We start from the raw sequence: 15,858 nt of genomic DNA on the forward strand, positions 1-15,858 counted from the left end.
AAAATTGCTTTCACCTTCCTCTTGTCTGGCTCCACATCTGTCTCTGACAGTTTATCTCCCAGAAAGGTGATTCCCTTCACACCAAACTGACATTTTTCTCTGTTTAACTTTAACCCATACTTCTGGATGTGTTGTAGCACTTTGATGAGCCTCTCCTTGTGTTGCTTTTATGTGGATCCCCATAGGATCATGTCATCTATGTACACACGTACCCCATTTATGATGTTCCTGTGGAACACTTCCAGAGCTGAGGAAATTCCAAAAGGCATCCTCTGACAGGAGTATTGGCCAAACAGTGAATTTTGTGCTATCTTCATGCAGTTTTAATACCAGAAGCCCTGGGATGCATCCAATTTAATGAAAAACTTGCACCGGCCATCTCACTTGTAATTTCATTGGAGGTCAGAATCTGATAATGTTCCTTCTTTATATTGGCATTCAGGTCTTGTTCTGCCATATATATGAAGAAATTCTAGAATCAATACTATCAAAAAAGACTTAGGGATTGTAATGGAGGATTAAAACCATGTACCCAGATGCTTTTTGCTTATGTGGAACTGACGACACTGGGTCCACACGCAGGTCACCTTACTTTCAGAACTAGCAGATGTAATTAAACTCAGCCATGGGGACTTATCTGAAGATACACTTTGAAATGGAATTCCACTGTGAGGCCCAGGGAAAGCAGTTGTCAAATGCAACACTCTGAAATTGACGAATTGGTCACAACCTGTCTTGCTCGAGAAGTTTTAATAAGTCTTTGTATCTACGAGATAAACCAGGAAATTATAACATCCTGGTTCCATAATAATTAATCTTCTAAATTGTAGAATGTAATGTTCAGTTTTGATTTTGACTGACAAATATTAGAAGGAGTAGGCGCATGATTAATTGTTTTTGGGGTATATAAGCCTGTGGTCCTGCTGCTGAAGTTTAGACCCTCCGAGGGGTGGGAACACCCCTTGTCAAGAAGGAAGAACAGCCAGAGTCCGAGCAACGTCCCAGTCGGGGGAGGTGGAGAAGCTGCTACCAGCGCCCTGACAACCTACTACAAGTGTGCAGTCGTTGCCTCGCTTCGGCAGTTGGGACCAGTCCAAGCGTTGATAAGTATAGTTGGGAAGGGCTTGCATATTGTAGTGTGAAATCAGCTTTTGAATTAGTAATAAACATTTGTATAAACTGAACTGCTCTCGGTGTGTGTGTCTATTTTCTTTCGGTAGCTCAAACACTGTGACCAATCTAAAATGAACAAAATGAGAGGTATAAGTTTACCCAAGACAATTGGCGCTGCGAGCAGGGTTGGTCTCAAGATGTTTCGCCGAAAGAAAGAGGTGAGCCCTGAGCAGTTCTTGATTCCTGGATGGACTTCCAAAGACGATGGGTTTGGCATGTTGGCCAATACCCTGTCTTTGTTGGGACCACCCATTAGTTGGGATGAGAAGTTAGACTCATCAAGTGCACCTCTGGGAGAGCGGGTTGCCACTCTCCTTCGAGAAAGTAAATTTCCTGATAAAAAGGGAACGCTGACGAATGGTTTTTGGTTGCTGGCCACAGCATTACGCCACTCCGTTCAGCGTGAAGCAGAATTAATTCAAAGAGAAGTAGAATCTCAGTGCAAAAGAAAGCAATTAGAGGAGGAGCTAGAAGTCCTGCGACAATGCTGTTCCATGATGAGCGAGATTGTTCGCACCAGTCAGGACAGAGCCAAAGAATGGGAAGATAAGCATGTCCAAATGATTTGCCGTAATATTAAACTCCGGCAGCAGCTCTGTGCAGATAAGGAAAGGCATGGAGTAGAACCCGATCCATATCGTATTCATGCCATGATAAGGAATGGTAACGATCCTGATGTAATTGAGGATTGGGATGGGAATATCTGGAATGACAATGGTAATAATGCAGATACTCCTCAGCATGTGTCTAACATACTACCCTCTCCATCTGCTGTTCACGCCCGCCCTATAAGGCAGCAGATTTCCCAAACAGACAGAAGGGGGGATGATGTAAGGGTAGAGATGGAAGGGATAGATACCCCGGTTTCCCATGTGGACCCAGGGGAAAATACCCAAACCCCTGCTTATGCTCTATGGCCTACTCCCTCTGTTGGATGGCCTCCACCTCCTCCCCTAGACTGGGTGGAGGACCCTGTGAGTCAAAGTGGGAACAGGGGTCGGAAGGAGTCAATGATCCGTGATTTCTCAGTAAAAGAGCTGGCTGCCATTGGAGATCGATTTAGGCAAAAAGCAGGGGAACATCATCCCCAGCTGCTGAGTCCTGGCCCAGCTGTGCTTTCTGCTCCCACTGCTGCTTCTATCGAGCTGGCTTCTCCTGCTCCAGTTACTCATGATGAGGTAAAACAATGGGTTAAACAGGCTCTTAAAGATAACAATAGCATGTGGTCCTGGAAGCCCCCGAACCCTTCTGAAGCCTCAAGGTGTGGGCAGGATTCCCGTGTCTACTCCATCGAGACACGGCGCACACACGGGGATCCGCGGCCCTACATACCGTTAACAATCCACTGGGGTGGGGGTAATGATCGCCAATACTTGGCTTTGGTCGACACCGGTGCAGAGCACTCGGTGATTCCTGGTAATCCCGACCTCTGGACTGGACCGGCCTTTCAAATAGAGGGGTTGGGAGGAGCGGTCACCCTGGCAAAGGAAATAAAAGTCTGTGCCATGGTGGGTGATAGCCCTTCCCCTGTCTGGTTACATGCCCTGGTGGCTGCTACTGACGAGTGTATCCTGGGTATTAATATGTTGGCCGGTATGGCCCTTAATACTAGCCAAGGGCGATTTGAATTTGGAATTCGAACTATTACAAAAAAACTAGTAGTGGGTCAGGTTAAGTGGGATCCTGTGATGGTGCCAGCCCCCATGAAACCAGTGTGCATTCCACAATATCGTCTCCCTGGGGGGCAGGAAGAGATTACTGCCACCATCGATGCTCTGCAAGAAGAAGGGGTAGTGAGGCCCGCAACGTCGCCCTTTAATAGCCCTGTTTGGCCGGTCCAGAAGCCAGATGGCTCCTGGAGAATGACAGTTGATTATCGTTTTTTGAACAAACATGCCCCACCACTTGCTTCAGCAGTTCCGGACATTGTCACCCTTATTGAAAACATTGCTACTGGGAACTCAGGAACATGGTATGCTGTCATTGATCTCGCTAACGCCTTCTTCAGTATTCTTATAGCTGAGGATTCACAGGATCAGTTCGCCTTTACCTGGAAGGGGCGCCAGTATACCTTCATCCACCTTCCAGTATCGCCTTCCCTCTCAATTCACCATTATATTGATGATGTGGCCTCCTGGAGCCTCTGGCAGAAACAAGAGGGTCGCCGAGTCCCACTGGGATTCTGGTCACGTACCATGTCCGAGGCTGCCACTCGTTATTCTGTTTTTGAACAACAGTTACTAGCCTGTTACTGGGCCCTGCTAGAGACTGAAAGAATGACAGGTGATGCAGATGTTCAATTGCGACCTGCACTTCCTATAATGAATTGGGTCCTGGCTAATGATGCTAATCTAAAGATCGGGCGGGCTCAGCAGTCTTCTATTGTTAAATGGAAGTGGTATATTCAGAGTCATGCGACCAGAGGGCCTGAAGGGGTGGGCCACGTACACGAACAGGTGGCTTACCGTCCCAGGTCAGGAACTCACTTATCGGAGGAGGGGGATGGTGGCTCCAGTCAGTATGCTGAGTTGAAGGCAGTCACTTTACCACTAGATCCCCATGATCACCCTCTTCGCCTGTTTACTGATTCCTGGGCTTTGGCTAATGGACTTGTGGTATGGATGCCTGATTTGCAAAAGAACAACTGGATGATACATGACCGCCCAGTATGGGGCAAAGAGTTGTGGCAGCTGTTGTGGGATGCTTCCCACCATCGTGAGATAACCGTTTATCACGTTGATGCCCATACCAATATGGCGACTAACATGGCTCAACATAATGCAGTAGCAGATCAGCTTGCCACTATCAGCTGTGCTGATACCGTCCCCCTGGCTCGATGGGCACATGAACAGAGTGGTCATTTGGGGGAGAAGGGATCAGCTATGTGGTCCCGTACACATGCTTTATCCGTCCATCAGGATGATGTCCGCGTGGTCGTACGTACATGCCCAGAATGTCAGCTTGTGAAGTTCCATACCATTCCACCTGGTCCACATGGCCGAATAAAACGGGGTGCTCACTCAGCTGCGGTCTGGCAAATTGATTACATAGGCCCCATGCTAGACTGTATGGGTAAATATTACATCCTAGTAATGGTTGACACCTTTTCGGGCCTGGTTTTTACTTTTCCCACCAAGACGGCTGACCAAGCTAGCACTATCCAAGGACTAAACCATTTGATTTATCGTTATGATGTTCCAGAGGAGATTCACTCTGATAATGGCTTGCACTTCTCCAGGAAAGCAGTCTGTGATTGGGCAAATGACAACGGTATTTTATGGATCCACCATATTCCTTATTACCCGCAGGCTGCCGGGTTAGTTGAACAAATGAACGGCTTACTGAAGGAACAAATTCGTTTGGAAACATCACTGGGGACCCAGAAGGGATGGTGCCATGTGCTGCAGCAGGCAGTCGACAATTTGAATCATCGCCCTTTAAAAGGAGGTACACCTTTCCACCGACTTCTTCACGCTCCTGAATTACAGCCTATTCCAGAGGAATAACAGTCATTGCCCCCCATCCCCGAACTAGAGAATGCTGGACAAAAGGTATGGGTGGCACCACCAGGTAGTGGCCCTCCTGTAAAAGGGGAAATAGTGACACCTGCCCAGGGTAACACTCACTGGGTAGCTATTGAGGGACAGGATGATTTAGTCTGTTTAAACACTGAACGCTTATGGTATCATGAGTGACATGTGTCAGGCTTCTTTGTTCCAGGTTCTCCATTTTACACTCCTGGTGATCTGGCTTAACAGCTGCTTTGATGCCAGCAATTGGATTTGTAATGTCGAGGACGTTCCAAGGGAGTTCCCCGTGGGAAACACGGTCCGATGCATTACACCAAGGAAGTCCTCGGTCACCAGCCTCAAGTGCAGCTTATATAAATATGTTATTGTTCAGCATGTTTCAAAATCTGTTTGTGAGCTCCAGTACCTGGGTATTGTGGCCAACAAGGATAATTTGAGCCTTGGTTGGAATCCTTTCTCATGGCTAACTGCTACATTTGGGGGGCTGGGCCACACTATCCTCCGTTGGTTGCTCGCGTCATTGCTTATCTTTGTAATTGTTGTTTTGATTTCTCTTTTTTCGCTCCCTCTGTACTCAAATACTGATTAGGCCTCGCAAATGACAGATTGTGACCAAGGGGTGGGATGTAATGGAGGATTAAAACCATGTACCCAGATGCTTTTTGCTTATGTGGAACTGACGACACTGGGTCCACACGCAGGTCACCTTACTTTCAGAACTAGCAGATGTAATTAAACTCAGCCATGGGGACTTATCTGAAGATACACTTTGAAATGGAATTCCACTGTGAGGCCCAGGGAAAGCAGTTGTCAAATGCAACACTCTGAAATTGACGAATTGGTCACAACCTGTCTTGCTCGAGAAGTTTTAATAAGTCTTTGTATCTACGAGATAAACCAGGAAATTATAACATCCTGGTTCCATAATAATTAATCTTCTAAATTGTAGAATGTAATGTTCAGTTTTGATTTTGACTGACAAATATTAGAAGGAGTAGGCGCATGATTAATTGTTTTTGGGGTATATAAGCCTGTGGTCCTGCTGCTGAAGTTTAGACTCTCCGAGGGGTGGGAACACCCCTTGTCAAGAAGGAAGAACAGCCAGAGTCCGAGCAACGTCCCAGTCGGGGGAGGTGGAGAAGCTGCTACCAGCGCCCTGACAACCTACTACAAGTGTGCAGTCGTTGCCTCGCTTCGGCAGTTGGGACCAGTCCAAGCGTTGATAAGTATAGTTGGGAAGGGCTTGCATATTGTAGTGTGAAATCAGCTTTTGAATTAGTAATAAACATTTGTATAAACTGAACTGCTCTCGGTGTGTGTGTCTATTTTCTTTCGGTAGCTCAAACACTGTGACCAATCTAAAATGAACAAAATGAGAGGTATAAGTTTACCCAAGACAGGGATGAAGGTTGGAAATAGTTTCAAGAATTTAGGTAAAATAATAATTTTAACTGCATTAATTGACCAGTTAATGATAAGGACAATGGAGACCATTTAGTAAATGATTGTTTAACATGGTCAATTAAAGGTAAAAAGTTAACCTTAAATACATTTTTATGCTTCTTAGTGATCTTAAGACCCAAATAAGTAACCAATCTAAATGGGATTATTCATAAATTGGAATTTGCATATTGGATGGAAAAGCTTGAGGTTCAATTCACAACCAGCAAAACCACCAAAATGGGAAGGTAATAACAGTACTACAGGGATCGATTTCTCAGGGTTGGAAATATATAGTAACAAGTCATCTGCATATAGTAATACCTTATGTATCCCATCCCCATGAATAATGCCAAATATATTTGGTAAGTCACAAAGAGTGATTGGGTGATGTCAAATAATAAAAGACTCAAAGGACAACCCTGATTAGTACCTCAAAAAAGCCTAAAAAAAGGAGGATCTCCGATTATTGCTAAACACAGAAGTCAAAGGTGAATGATATATCAATTTTATCCAAGAGATGAATTTTGGACTAAAATTAATAAATATTCCCATTTAACTTTGTCGAATGCCATCTCAGCATCAAGTGAGATAACACATTCTGGAGTTTCAGATGAAGGAGAATAGACAATATTCATTGACCTCCTCATATTGCAATGCAATCCTGTCTGATCTTTAGAAATGATATGTGGAAGGACTTTCCAATCTAGTTGCCAATATTTTAGAAAAAAAAATTAGAGTCCACATTCAATAAGGAAATATGATGCACATTCGGTGGAGTTTTTATCTTTTTTAGGGATTAAAGAGATAGATGCTTCATAAAAAGATTGTGGTAATTTACCTACAACCAAGAAGAAAGGAGATTGGAAAAAGATTTGGAAAAGTCTATCCATCCAGTCCGGGTGCTTCACTTCTTCACTACTGATTGATCTTTTTTTCCCCACAGTCAGTCTAAACTCTTCTCCTTGAAAAGGCACTATGAATGTTAGAGCAAGCCTGTCAGACTGCTGAGAGAAGAACCCTTCTCCCTATTCTATGTACAATGTGCCAACCACAAAAAAAGCTTTCAGGAGGCCATTCGATCCATTGAATCTAGCCCAGCCCCATTCATTCCATCCCCCATTTGGAGCGTTGGTCAAATTCCTGTTCACTTTGCAGGCTGGGAAATGTAGTTCGGGAGGGACCGAGGGCTGCTCCCAGCCGCCGGGGGGCGTTGTGGGGAGCCGAGGACGCGGCCGGCTGGTGCAGGCGGAGGACCAGGCAGGCAGGTAGGTAGGTAGGCAAGCTCTGCCCGTCCACCAGCCAGCGGTTGGGGCAAGGTTGGTCATCCCTGCCCACTGAAAGACGAATGAACATGAGGCGGGGCAATTTGGACCGAGTTGTGGCCTTCACGCTGCGTCCGACTGCGAGGGTTTGTTGCCCTGGGCAGATGCACGGGGCTGCGAGGGGAATGAGCTGTGGGCTCCATGCCCATTGTGCTGCTGCTTCAGCCTTTTAGCTTGGCTTCTCATTAGCAGAGTGGCTGATGGTAAACCTTTCCTGCTTCTGGGGTTAAATGGTGCAAGGTTGGTTTGTTCAAACGTTTCCTGTGGCGATCTCGCCCTTCTGGTTGAGCCACGTTTGTGTGGATGGGTCGATGATGGAGTTTCCAGCCTTTCTCCCTGCTGGGATATTGTTTCTGGATGCTCCCATGTTCTGTTTTTCCGCAGATTGCACCGTGCATGGGGTTAATGCTAAATCACCAGGGCTTGTATTCCGAACAGGGCGAGGCTTGCATTTGAAATGTGGGTGAAATATTCCTTCAATCGTTTACACTGCAGTGTTTGGGTGGTTGCATTTTGGACTGCAGCAGCCCTTTCAAACTTCTGGATTTGCTGGTTTCAGTCAGGTTCATGCACTCTGTGCAACCCTCTCCAAATCACTTGAAAGAAAACAAGATTGTTTATTGTATGCAGTTAATACATGATTATTCTGTCAAAGTCCACTTTGGTATGGAATGCTTTGTCATTGATACGAAGAAAGCATCTGAGAAATCCACTGTTGTAAAACGAAATGTGATGGTCTTGTGCTTGTCTCTCAAAACCTGAGTATGGTTCTGGGACAGATTGTCAACTCTGAGAGAAATATGGATTGCATTTGCTCATCACTGGATTTTAGAAGAGTCGCTATTGCAAGTGGATTTGCAAATCCTATTGACTTCGTCCACACTAACCGTGCTAATCTTGTCCACTTCAGCAAGCATAATTGGTTAATTTGTGTATTTCTGTATTTTGGCTTGTGATCTTAAATCAGGGAAAAACTATAATGTACCCATCCTGCTGTGACTTTTGATACATGTTGTCTTTTCGTTTTGCCTTTTCTGTTGCCATCCTTTTCTGGTTTTCAATTGTTATACCTTTTTATAAAATCTGATGTTCACCCTGGTTCACAGACATTCAATGTATGTTGCCACATGTAGCTCACTGTCCCCTGTATTTTTGTTAAAAGTTTTTGGTTCATTGGTTTTGCCAGCCCTGGGCAACGTGGGTCTGCTGACATCCGGAATCTGGGCGAATCGTAGGTTAGTATATGAGGAGGATGACAATTTTGCCCTGAGAGGACAAAACAAGCCGAGAATGAGGAGGCTGAGGAGAGAAAAAAGGATTTTTAAAATAAAAGATGAATTAAAACAAATCACATGATGAAGGTGGCAACGTTAGCGTAGCGTTTAGCTCAACACTTGCAGCGCCAGCAATTGGGATCGGGGTTCGGATCTGGCATTGTCTGTAAGGAGTTTGTACATTCTGTCCGTGTCTGCATGGATTTCCCCTGGGGGCTCCGGTTTCCTCTCGAAACATACATGGGTTGTAGATTAATTGGGCAACGTGGGCTTGTCGGTCAAGGGCCTGTTTCTGTTTTATATGTCTAAATTTCAAAAAATAAATTGTATAAAAGGTCCATTGGTGAGAACAATGTGATTATGCTACATTTGGGGAGTTTACTCCAGTTTCTTTCTTTTTAAAATACTTTCATTGCTTTTAATAAAGAGCAGATAATAATACAATACAATGAGATGATATGAATAGTTACTCATTAATAAAATAATCAGATGCAAATTGTAAAAACATATCCATAATTCGTAGTCCAGCTAGTATTTTTTAAAAAAAGGAAAAGATGGAAGAAAAAAGAAAATAATAAAAAATGAGAAACAAAACCAAAAGAAAAAACTCAGTGTCCCCCCTCCCCCACTGAACAGCATTGCCAGATGCTACATATGATTAGCATTAAAAGAAAAACAAAGGGATAAAAATATATAAAAAAGAATATGGAAAGGATATGTCAGAAAATTCAGTTTCATTGAAATGAATTCCAGTTTTTTTCTAAACAATGGAACCTTGATCATTTAACATGGCCCTTCCACTGAGGCAGACAGCAGCTGCTTTCATCACCATCCCTCCCCATTTCATTCTATCTACTCTTTAGCCTGTTGTTTTTACCTGCTCAACTCCCCAATACCTGCATACAAAAAGTTCAAGTCTTTCTGTTACTCGACACGTGGCTCAGATCCACACCATGCTGTGTAGTAAATTCTACCTACTGGAAAGGTTCAGATGGAATGTTGGCCTTCATTGGTAGAGGATTGAATTTAAGATCAGAGAAGTTGTGCTGCAACTGTACAAGGTACTGGTGAGACTGTATCTGGAGTACTGTGTGCAGTTCTGGTCTCCTAACTTGAGGAAGGATGTACTGGTTTGGAGGTGGTGCAGAGTGGTGAAGTCTATTTCTGTGCATTGACTTCCAGTGCTGAATTGTTTTCCCAGATTCTCCTCTTCTGTCCCTTTAGTATCGACATCTGTGTCCTGCTGCTGCCAGTTGCAGGGGAGTGACATGGGGAAGAGTTGTAAAGTGGTGGTGTGTGGGCTGGCATCTGTTGGGAAAACTGCCATTTTGGAACAACTTCTGTATGGAAACCATGTTGTTGGTAAGTGTGTTCAGGAAAATTGGCTGAGTTTCAGCTGGGATGCGAGTAGAAGAGTTGTGTGGACATGGACGTGTGGGTTAGGAAGGCTGGTGATGGGGTATGGATGTGGGAGACAGCCAGGGCAGTGGGGTATTGCAAGAGGTATGTATACCATTCTTCAGCAAAATAGTGTACTTTAAAAAAAAAAGCAGTTAATGATATCCTTCAGGAATAACGTTTGACTCTCCTAAGGCACAATATTATAAAATTTAATACCATTAATATTATTAATGCAATGCATGACTCGAGAAATAAGATTGGGAGTAAAACATGAAAGTCTGCAGACACTGTGATTGCAGGTCAAACTATGTACTTTATAGAGCAAAGATGCATCACCAAGGTTTAGGGCTTGGGCCCTTTATCAAGGTATGAAAAAATGTATATAGGTGCACAAACAAAATGGTGGGGAGAGGCCTAAAAATGAGATTGGGAAGTGATTGCGAAGGAAGCTCAAAGGCCTTGCCATTTAATAAGATTGTGTCCGGTCATGGCTTCTCTGGGGTGTCTGTTTCTGTTATTGAGTCTTTAGCTGCCCTCTGACCTTGCAAACAGTAACTGGGAAAATGTAAAAACAAAACTGTAGATGCTGCAAATCTGAAATAAAACCACTAGGTCAATCAGCATTTGTGGAGTGTAAAGCAAAATTAATGTTTGGGAGACCTTTCACTTCACGAAGGGTCTTCAGTCTGAAGCATCAGCACCCGTTTCTCTCTTCATGGATGCGACCTGAACCTGCAGAGTGCTTCCACTTTTTTTGATGGAGGAATTTTTCAGCGGGTTAGATTTGTATTTGTAGCCTCCATCCTGTCATCTGGACTTTCATAGAGTGGGAGAGCTGCGGAGCACAAAGAGGGACTCTGCTGTCCACCTCATCCATGCCACTCATATTGCCAGCTCTAGCTGTAGACTCCCCTGTCACAGGGAGAAGACAATGTACCTGATCTAGGCTGCTCATCATTTTGTAAACCTACACGAGGTCATGCCTCAGTCTTTATTAACTGCACTGCATTAGCTAATGATGTTGGGCAGATGGAGTAGAAGAACAGCAACTTCTCCAGTTAAAGCTGGATAATTTCTCCAGTGTGAAAGGATAGATAGATCAATTGCTATGTATAACAAAAGTGTGGACACTTGCTTGATAGGGCAATTATTTTGGTTGGCAGTAGTCTTGTCACAGCATTCATCAAAATTTTATTTCTTTTCCCCTTCCCTCTCAAAAGGTTCTGAGACAAATGAAACCCTGGAAGATATTTATGTTGGTTCCATTGAGACAGACCGTGGTGTCCGGGAGCAGGTCCGCTTTTATGACACCAAAGGCTTGCGAGAAGGTTCTGAACTTCCCAAGCACTACTATTCCTTTGCCGACGGGTTTGTGCTGGTGTACAGCATAGATAGTCGGGAATCCTACAAACGGGTGGAAGCCCTCAAAAAGGAAATTGACAGATCCCGTGACAAGAAAGAGGTACTGGATTAAATTCTGTTCTGTGCTCCAGCCATCAAAATGTTTCAATGTTCTCTATGGGCCAGACTAACAGTTTACTTTTGCTTGTATCCTGTTCTCAGTCAATCCTTTATATTTTTAATTAATTAAAAAAAAAAATTATATTTTAAATTTAGACTTAGATCATGGTAACAGGCCATTTCAGCCTATGAGTCCGAGCCACCCAATTAACTTACATCCCCGGTACGTTTCGAATGGTGGGAGGTAACCCGAGCCCCCGGAGAAAACTGCAAGCTGCTACACTCGACGTGTTGCCCAAAGTCCCGCTCATTAACACAGAACAGGGTTCGAACTGCAGTCGATACACTGTAACAGTGTTGTGCTAGGTGCTACACTCGACGTGTTGCCCAAAGTCCCGCTCATTAACACAGCACAGGGTTTGAACTGCAGTCGATACACTGTAACAGTGTTGTGCTAGGTGCTACACTCGACGTGTTGCCCAAAGTCCCGCTCATTAACACAGCACAGGGTTCGAACTGCAGTCGATGTACTGTAACAGTGTTGTGCTAGCTGCTACACTCGACGTGTTGCCCAAAGTCCCGCTCATTAAGGTTGGTGGAGATGAGCAAGAACCTTGACAAACTTCTCCCCATTTTAAGGCCAGTCAAAATCAATTTCCTTCCTCTCACTTTTCTCTTTTTTAATGAGAACATTGACAGTGCCCCAGTTGCACTGGACAACAAATTTTATCAAAAGGTTTGCTTCCAAATAAAAATTGGGGATTATGATAAAGATCTTCAAGCTGAGCACAAAGTTAATTTCAGATAATGTATCACATAGAAAGTTGACAAAACATTAAATTAACTTTGATTGAATTTACCCTGTTTAATCGCATATTGATGCTGACACATTGCGTTAGTTCAACTGACCTAAAAATATTTTGCCACTGATTTTTGTTGGTACCCAGCATCTGATGCCTCTCGTGTCAGTGTCCAACAATAGTTGACCAGCATTGATGGGTGTCAGTTGCCCTGATACTGCTTTTCCATGGTCACAGTACCCTGGTGACAATGACATTCGTCACTGACTGCACCGAGATCAGGGAAAAAAATCCGCGTGTGAATGCAGAAAATGAATTTTCAATGACATGTTCCATTTTGTGGTCTTGTATGTTTGAAGTGGACTTAAAATATGACAGGAAATCACAAAATAGGTTACATTTAAGAAAGGTACATGACATGAAAATTTTAAGGTGATTTTTGTGATCAGGAGCTCAAAATCCATAAAATACATCCAAAAGTGTTCAAGAAGCAAATATTCATTGTCCAGTGTTATTGCAAGGACAAGCTGCCTGCTGGCATCTTATCTAATGGTGATACCATTAATCTTACAGAGCTGGATAATTTGGTACAGATCAAAGTTAGAACATATGATCATCTTGTTTCACAGCTAAACAAAAAAAATCTGCAGCTCGTGGGGCCAAGTGCAGTGCACAAAAGTGGTGGAGAAACTCACCAGATTGTGTGGCATCCATTGAAAGTAAAGGGCAGTCGATGTTTCAGGCCTGAGCCCTTCTTCAGGAGTGCCAAAAATCAGGCTGATACCCAAGGGGGGAGGAAAAGAGGGATGAGCACATGCTAGTAAGCGATCGGTGGATACAGGTGGGAGGGGAAAGAAGAGAAAGGAGATGGGGGCAAGGGCAGAGGGCTGAAACATAGCTCTCTGATGGGAGATGGGATGGACAGGGCAGCTGGAAGAAGGGAGACAGGATGAAGTAAAGATGGAGAGTGGGGGGGTGGGTTAATGGAAATTGGAGGTCGATATTTATGTCAGCAGGATGGAAACTGCTGAGGCAGAATATAAGGTGTTGTTCATCTAATCTAATTTACTGTGGTTTTGTTCAGGTTCCATGTTAGTGCCTTTATCAGCTGGGAAAACAATCACTGAAAATCATAAAAGTCTATAGACACCATCTCCACCAACCTTAATTTCAAAACTCAGCAGGTCAAACTTCAGCATTGTCTTTTACATTGAAAATCATTGTGTCTTTCTTCATTTTGAAATAGTTCTACCTTCATGCTTCATACAGACGTGTTTTGAAAGGTTTGTGCATTGGCATCAAAAGCTCTACTTTCTTTCCCCATCCTGCAGGTGACCATTGTCGTTCTGGGAAACAAGTGCGACCTTCAGGATGAGCGACGTGTGGATTATGATGCCGCCCAGCACTGGGCAAAGACAGAGAAGGTTCGCCTCTGGGAGGTGTCTGTGGCAGAGCGCAAAACTCTGATCGAGCCTTTCGTTCATCTGGCCAGCAAGATGACGCAACCTCAGAGCAAGTCCACCTTCCCCCTGAGTAGGAAAAAGGGGAGTGGCTCAATTGACACTTGACACATGTGCAGAGATGCTATTGAAGAGCCATGTTTTATTTCATTCCACAAAATATATAACCATGAAGTGCTACACTTATTTATGTTGCTAATGTTCTCTTCATTCATACAATCAATATATTGAGCCTCCTTGAAGCAAAATCTTAAAAAATGATCGGATTAGTCATGAAATGCAGTGATTGCTATTGTGTAAACTAGAGTTCTATCAGAGATTAAGAAATAAATAAATGTGAATCATTGACCCAGTGGCTTGGTAGAATTTTGGTTTCGTCATTTAATATTGGTCTACTGGGCATAAAAAAATTAAAATGCTGGAAATGGTGAAATCTGAAGCATCATTGTTTCTCTTTCCACAGATGCTGCCTGACTTGGTGAATGTTTGCTTGTTTCAGGATTCCAGCAAAGACCGGAGTGAGATGGGAGCATTTCAAATTAGGATGTGAGGAACTACAGTGGATTGGAAGATAGAACAGCACAGTACAGGCCCTTCAGCCCACAATGTTATGCTGACCTATATCAACAATCTAAACCTTCCCTACCTCACACCCGTAACCCTCTAATTTTTCTTGCATCTATGTTCCCATCTAATAATCTTTTAAATGCCCCTATTGTTCCAGCCACCACCACTCCTGGCAATGCATTCCAGGTACACCCTACTTTCTGTGTTTTTTGTCTCCCCAAAACTTTCCTCCCCTCACCTCTGGTGTTTGCTAGTCACGCTGGGGTAAAGGTGCTGGCTGCCTATCTTATCTATATAGTGGTCAGGTCTCTGCTACAGAGTTTGGCTCTTCGGCTAAGAGGGGAGAGGAGATAGTGAATTGGGGATTCGATAGGCGAAAAGATGGGAGGTTCTGTGAACAAGATTGAGACTCCTGAATGGTATGCTGCCTCCCAGGTGCCAGGGTCAGGGATGTCTCCGATTAAGTCCACAGTACTGCAGCGGGAGGGTGAGCAGCCGGACCTTGTAGTCCACGTTGGTACCAATGACAGATAGGAGAGAGGATGAGGTCCGCTAAAGAAGGAATATAGGGAGTTAGGAAAGAAGTTGAAAAGCAGGACCTCAAGGGAGGTAATCTGATTGTCTGTGCCATGTGCCGGTGAGGATAGGAATAGGAAGTTGTGGCAGATAATGCATGGCTGAAGAGTTGGGGCAGGGGTTCAGATTTGTGGATCATTGGGATCTCTTCTGGGGAAGGTCTGACAGATGGAGATCAATCTGGATAAGTGTGAGGTGATGTTTTTTGGAAGGTCAAACCTGAAGGCTGAGTACAGGGTTAATGGATATTTAACAGTGTTGAAGAACAAAGGGACCTTGGGGTCCAAGTCCATGCATCTCTTAAGGTTGCTGTACAGGTTGTTAGGATTGTTAAGAAGGCCTATGGGATGGTGGGCTTCATTTGTTGGGGGATTGAGTTCAAAGGTCAAGTGATCACGTTGCAACTCTACAAATTTGTGGTGAGACCACACTTGGAGTATTGTGTTCCGTTCTGGTCACCTCATTACAGGAAGGATGTGGAAGGTATGGAGAGATTTACTAGGATGTTGCCTGGATTGAAAAATAAGTCTTATGAGCCAAGGTTCGGAGAGCTGGGACTTTTCTCTTTGGAATGAAGAAGGATGAGAGGTGACTTAATCCAGGTCTACAAGATTCTGAGAGGCATAGATAAGATAGGCAGCCAGCGCCTTTTTCCTTGGGTGTGAGTAACAAACACCAGAGGACATCTGTATAAAGTGAAGAAGAACAAAGTTTATGGGAGACATCAGGGTAAGTTTTTGTTTTTCACAGAGAGTTGTAGGTGCCTAGAATGCCTTGCTAGGGATGGTGGTGGAGGTTGGAATATTCAGCCCCTTTAAATGACTCTTAGACAGGCACATGGTTGAAAGAAA

General features: G+C 44.0%; 1 protein-coding gene across 3 annotated transcripts; it reads left to right on the top strand.

Moving 5' to 3' along the window:
* The first annotated feature begins 7,330 nt into the window (after positions 1-7,330).
* Positions 7,331-14,216, top strand: nkiras2 (NFKB inhibitor interacting Ras-like 2). 3 transcript variants are annotated; one of them, XM_069906842.1, is made up of 4 exons: positions 7,331-7,411; positions 9,967-10,104; positions 11,364-11,605; positions 13,736-14,216. In XM_069906842.1, the coding sequence occupies exons 2-4, from the start codon at positions 10,011-10,013 to the stop codon at positions 13,970-13,972; spliced, it is 573 nt and encodes a 190-aa protein (XP_069762943.1). In that variant the 5' UTR covers positions 7,331-7,411; positions 9,967-10,010; the 3' UTR covers positions 13,973-14,216. The 3 variants fall into 3 exon arrangements, with proteins under 3 accessions (XP_069762943.1, XP_069762944.1, XP_069762942.1); XM_069906843.1 differs by having other exon boundaries at positions 7,382-7,415; XM_069906841.1 differs by lacking the exon at positions 7,331-7,411 and adding an exon at positions 7,906-7,927.
* Positions 14,217-15,858: the final 1,642 nt, after the last annotated feature.

This window comes from Narcine bancroftii, chromosome 12, assembly GCF_036971445.1.
Source record: "Narcine bancroftii isolate sNarBan1 chromosome 12, sNarBan1.hap1, whole genome shotgun sequence".
NCBI classification, from domain to species: domain Eukaryota; kingdom Metazoa; phylum Chordata; class Chondrichthyes; order Torpediniformes; family Narcinidae; genus Narcine; species Narcine bancroftii.

Coding starts and splice junctions, on each gene's coding strand:
- nkiras2 (XM_069906842.1), top strand. CDS start 10,011: ATGGGGAAGAGTTGTAAAGTGGTGGTGTGTGGGCTGGCATCTGTTGGG. Junction 10,105..11,363: donor GTATGGAAACCATGTTGTTG/GTAAGTGTGTTC, acceptor CCCTCTCAAAAG/GTTCTGAGACAAATGAAACC. Junction 11,606..13,735: donor GATCCCGTGACAAGAAAGAG/GTACTGGATTAA, acceptor CCCATCCTGCAG/GTGACCATTGTCGTTCTGGG.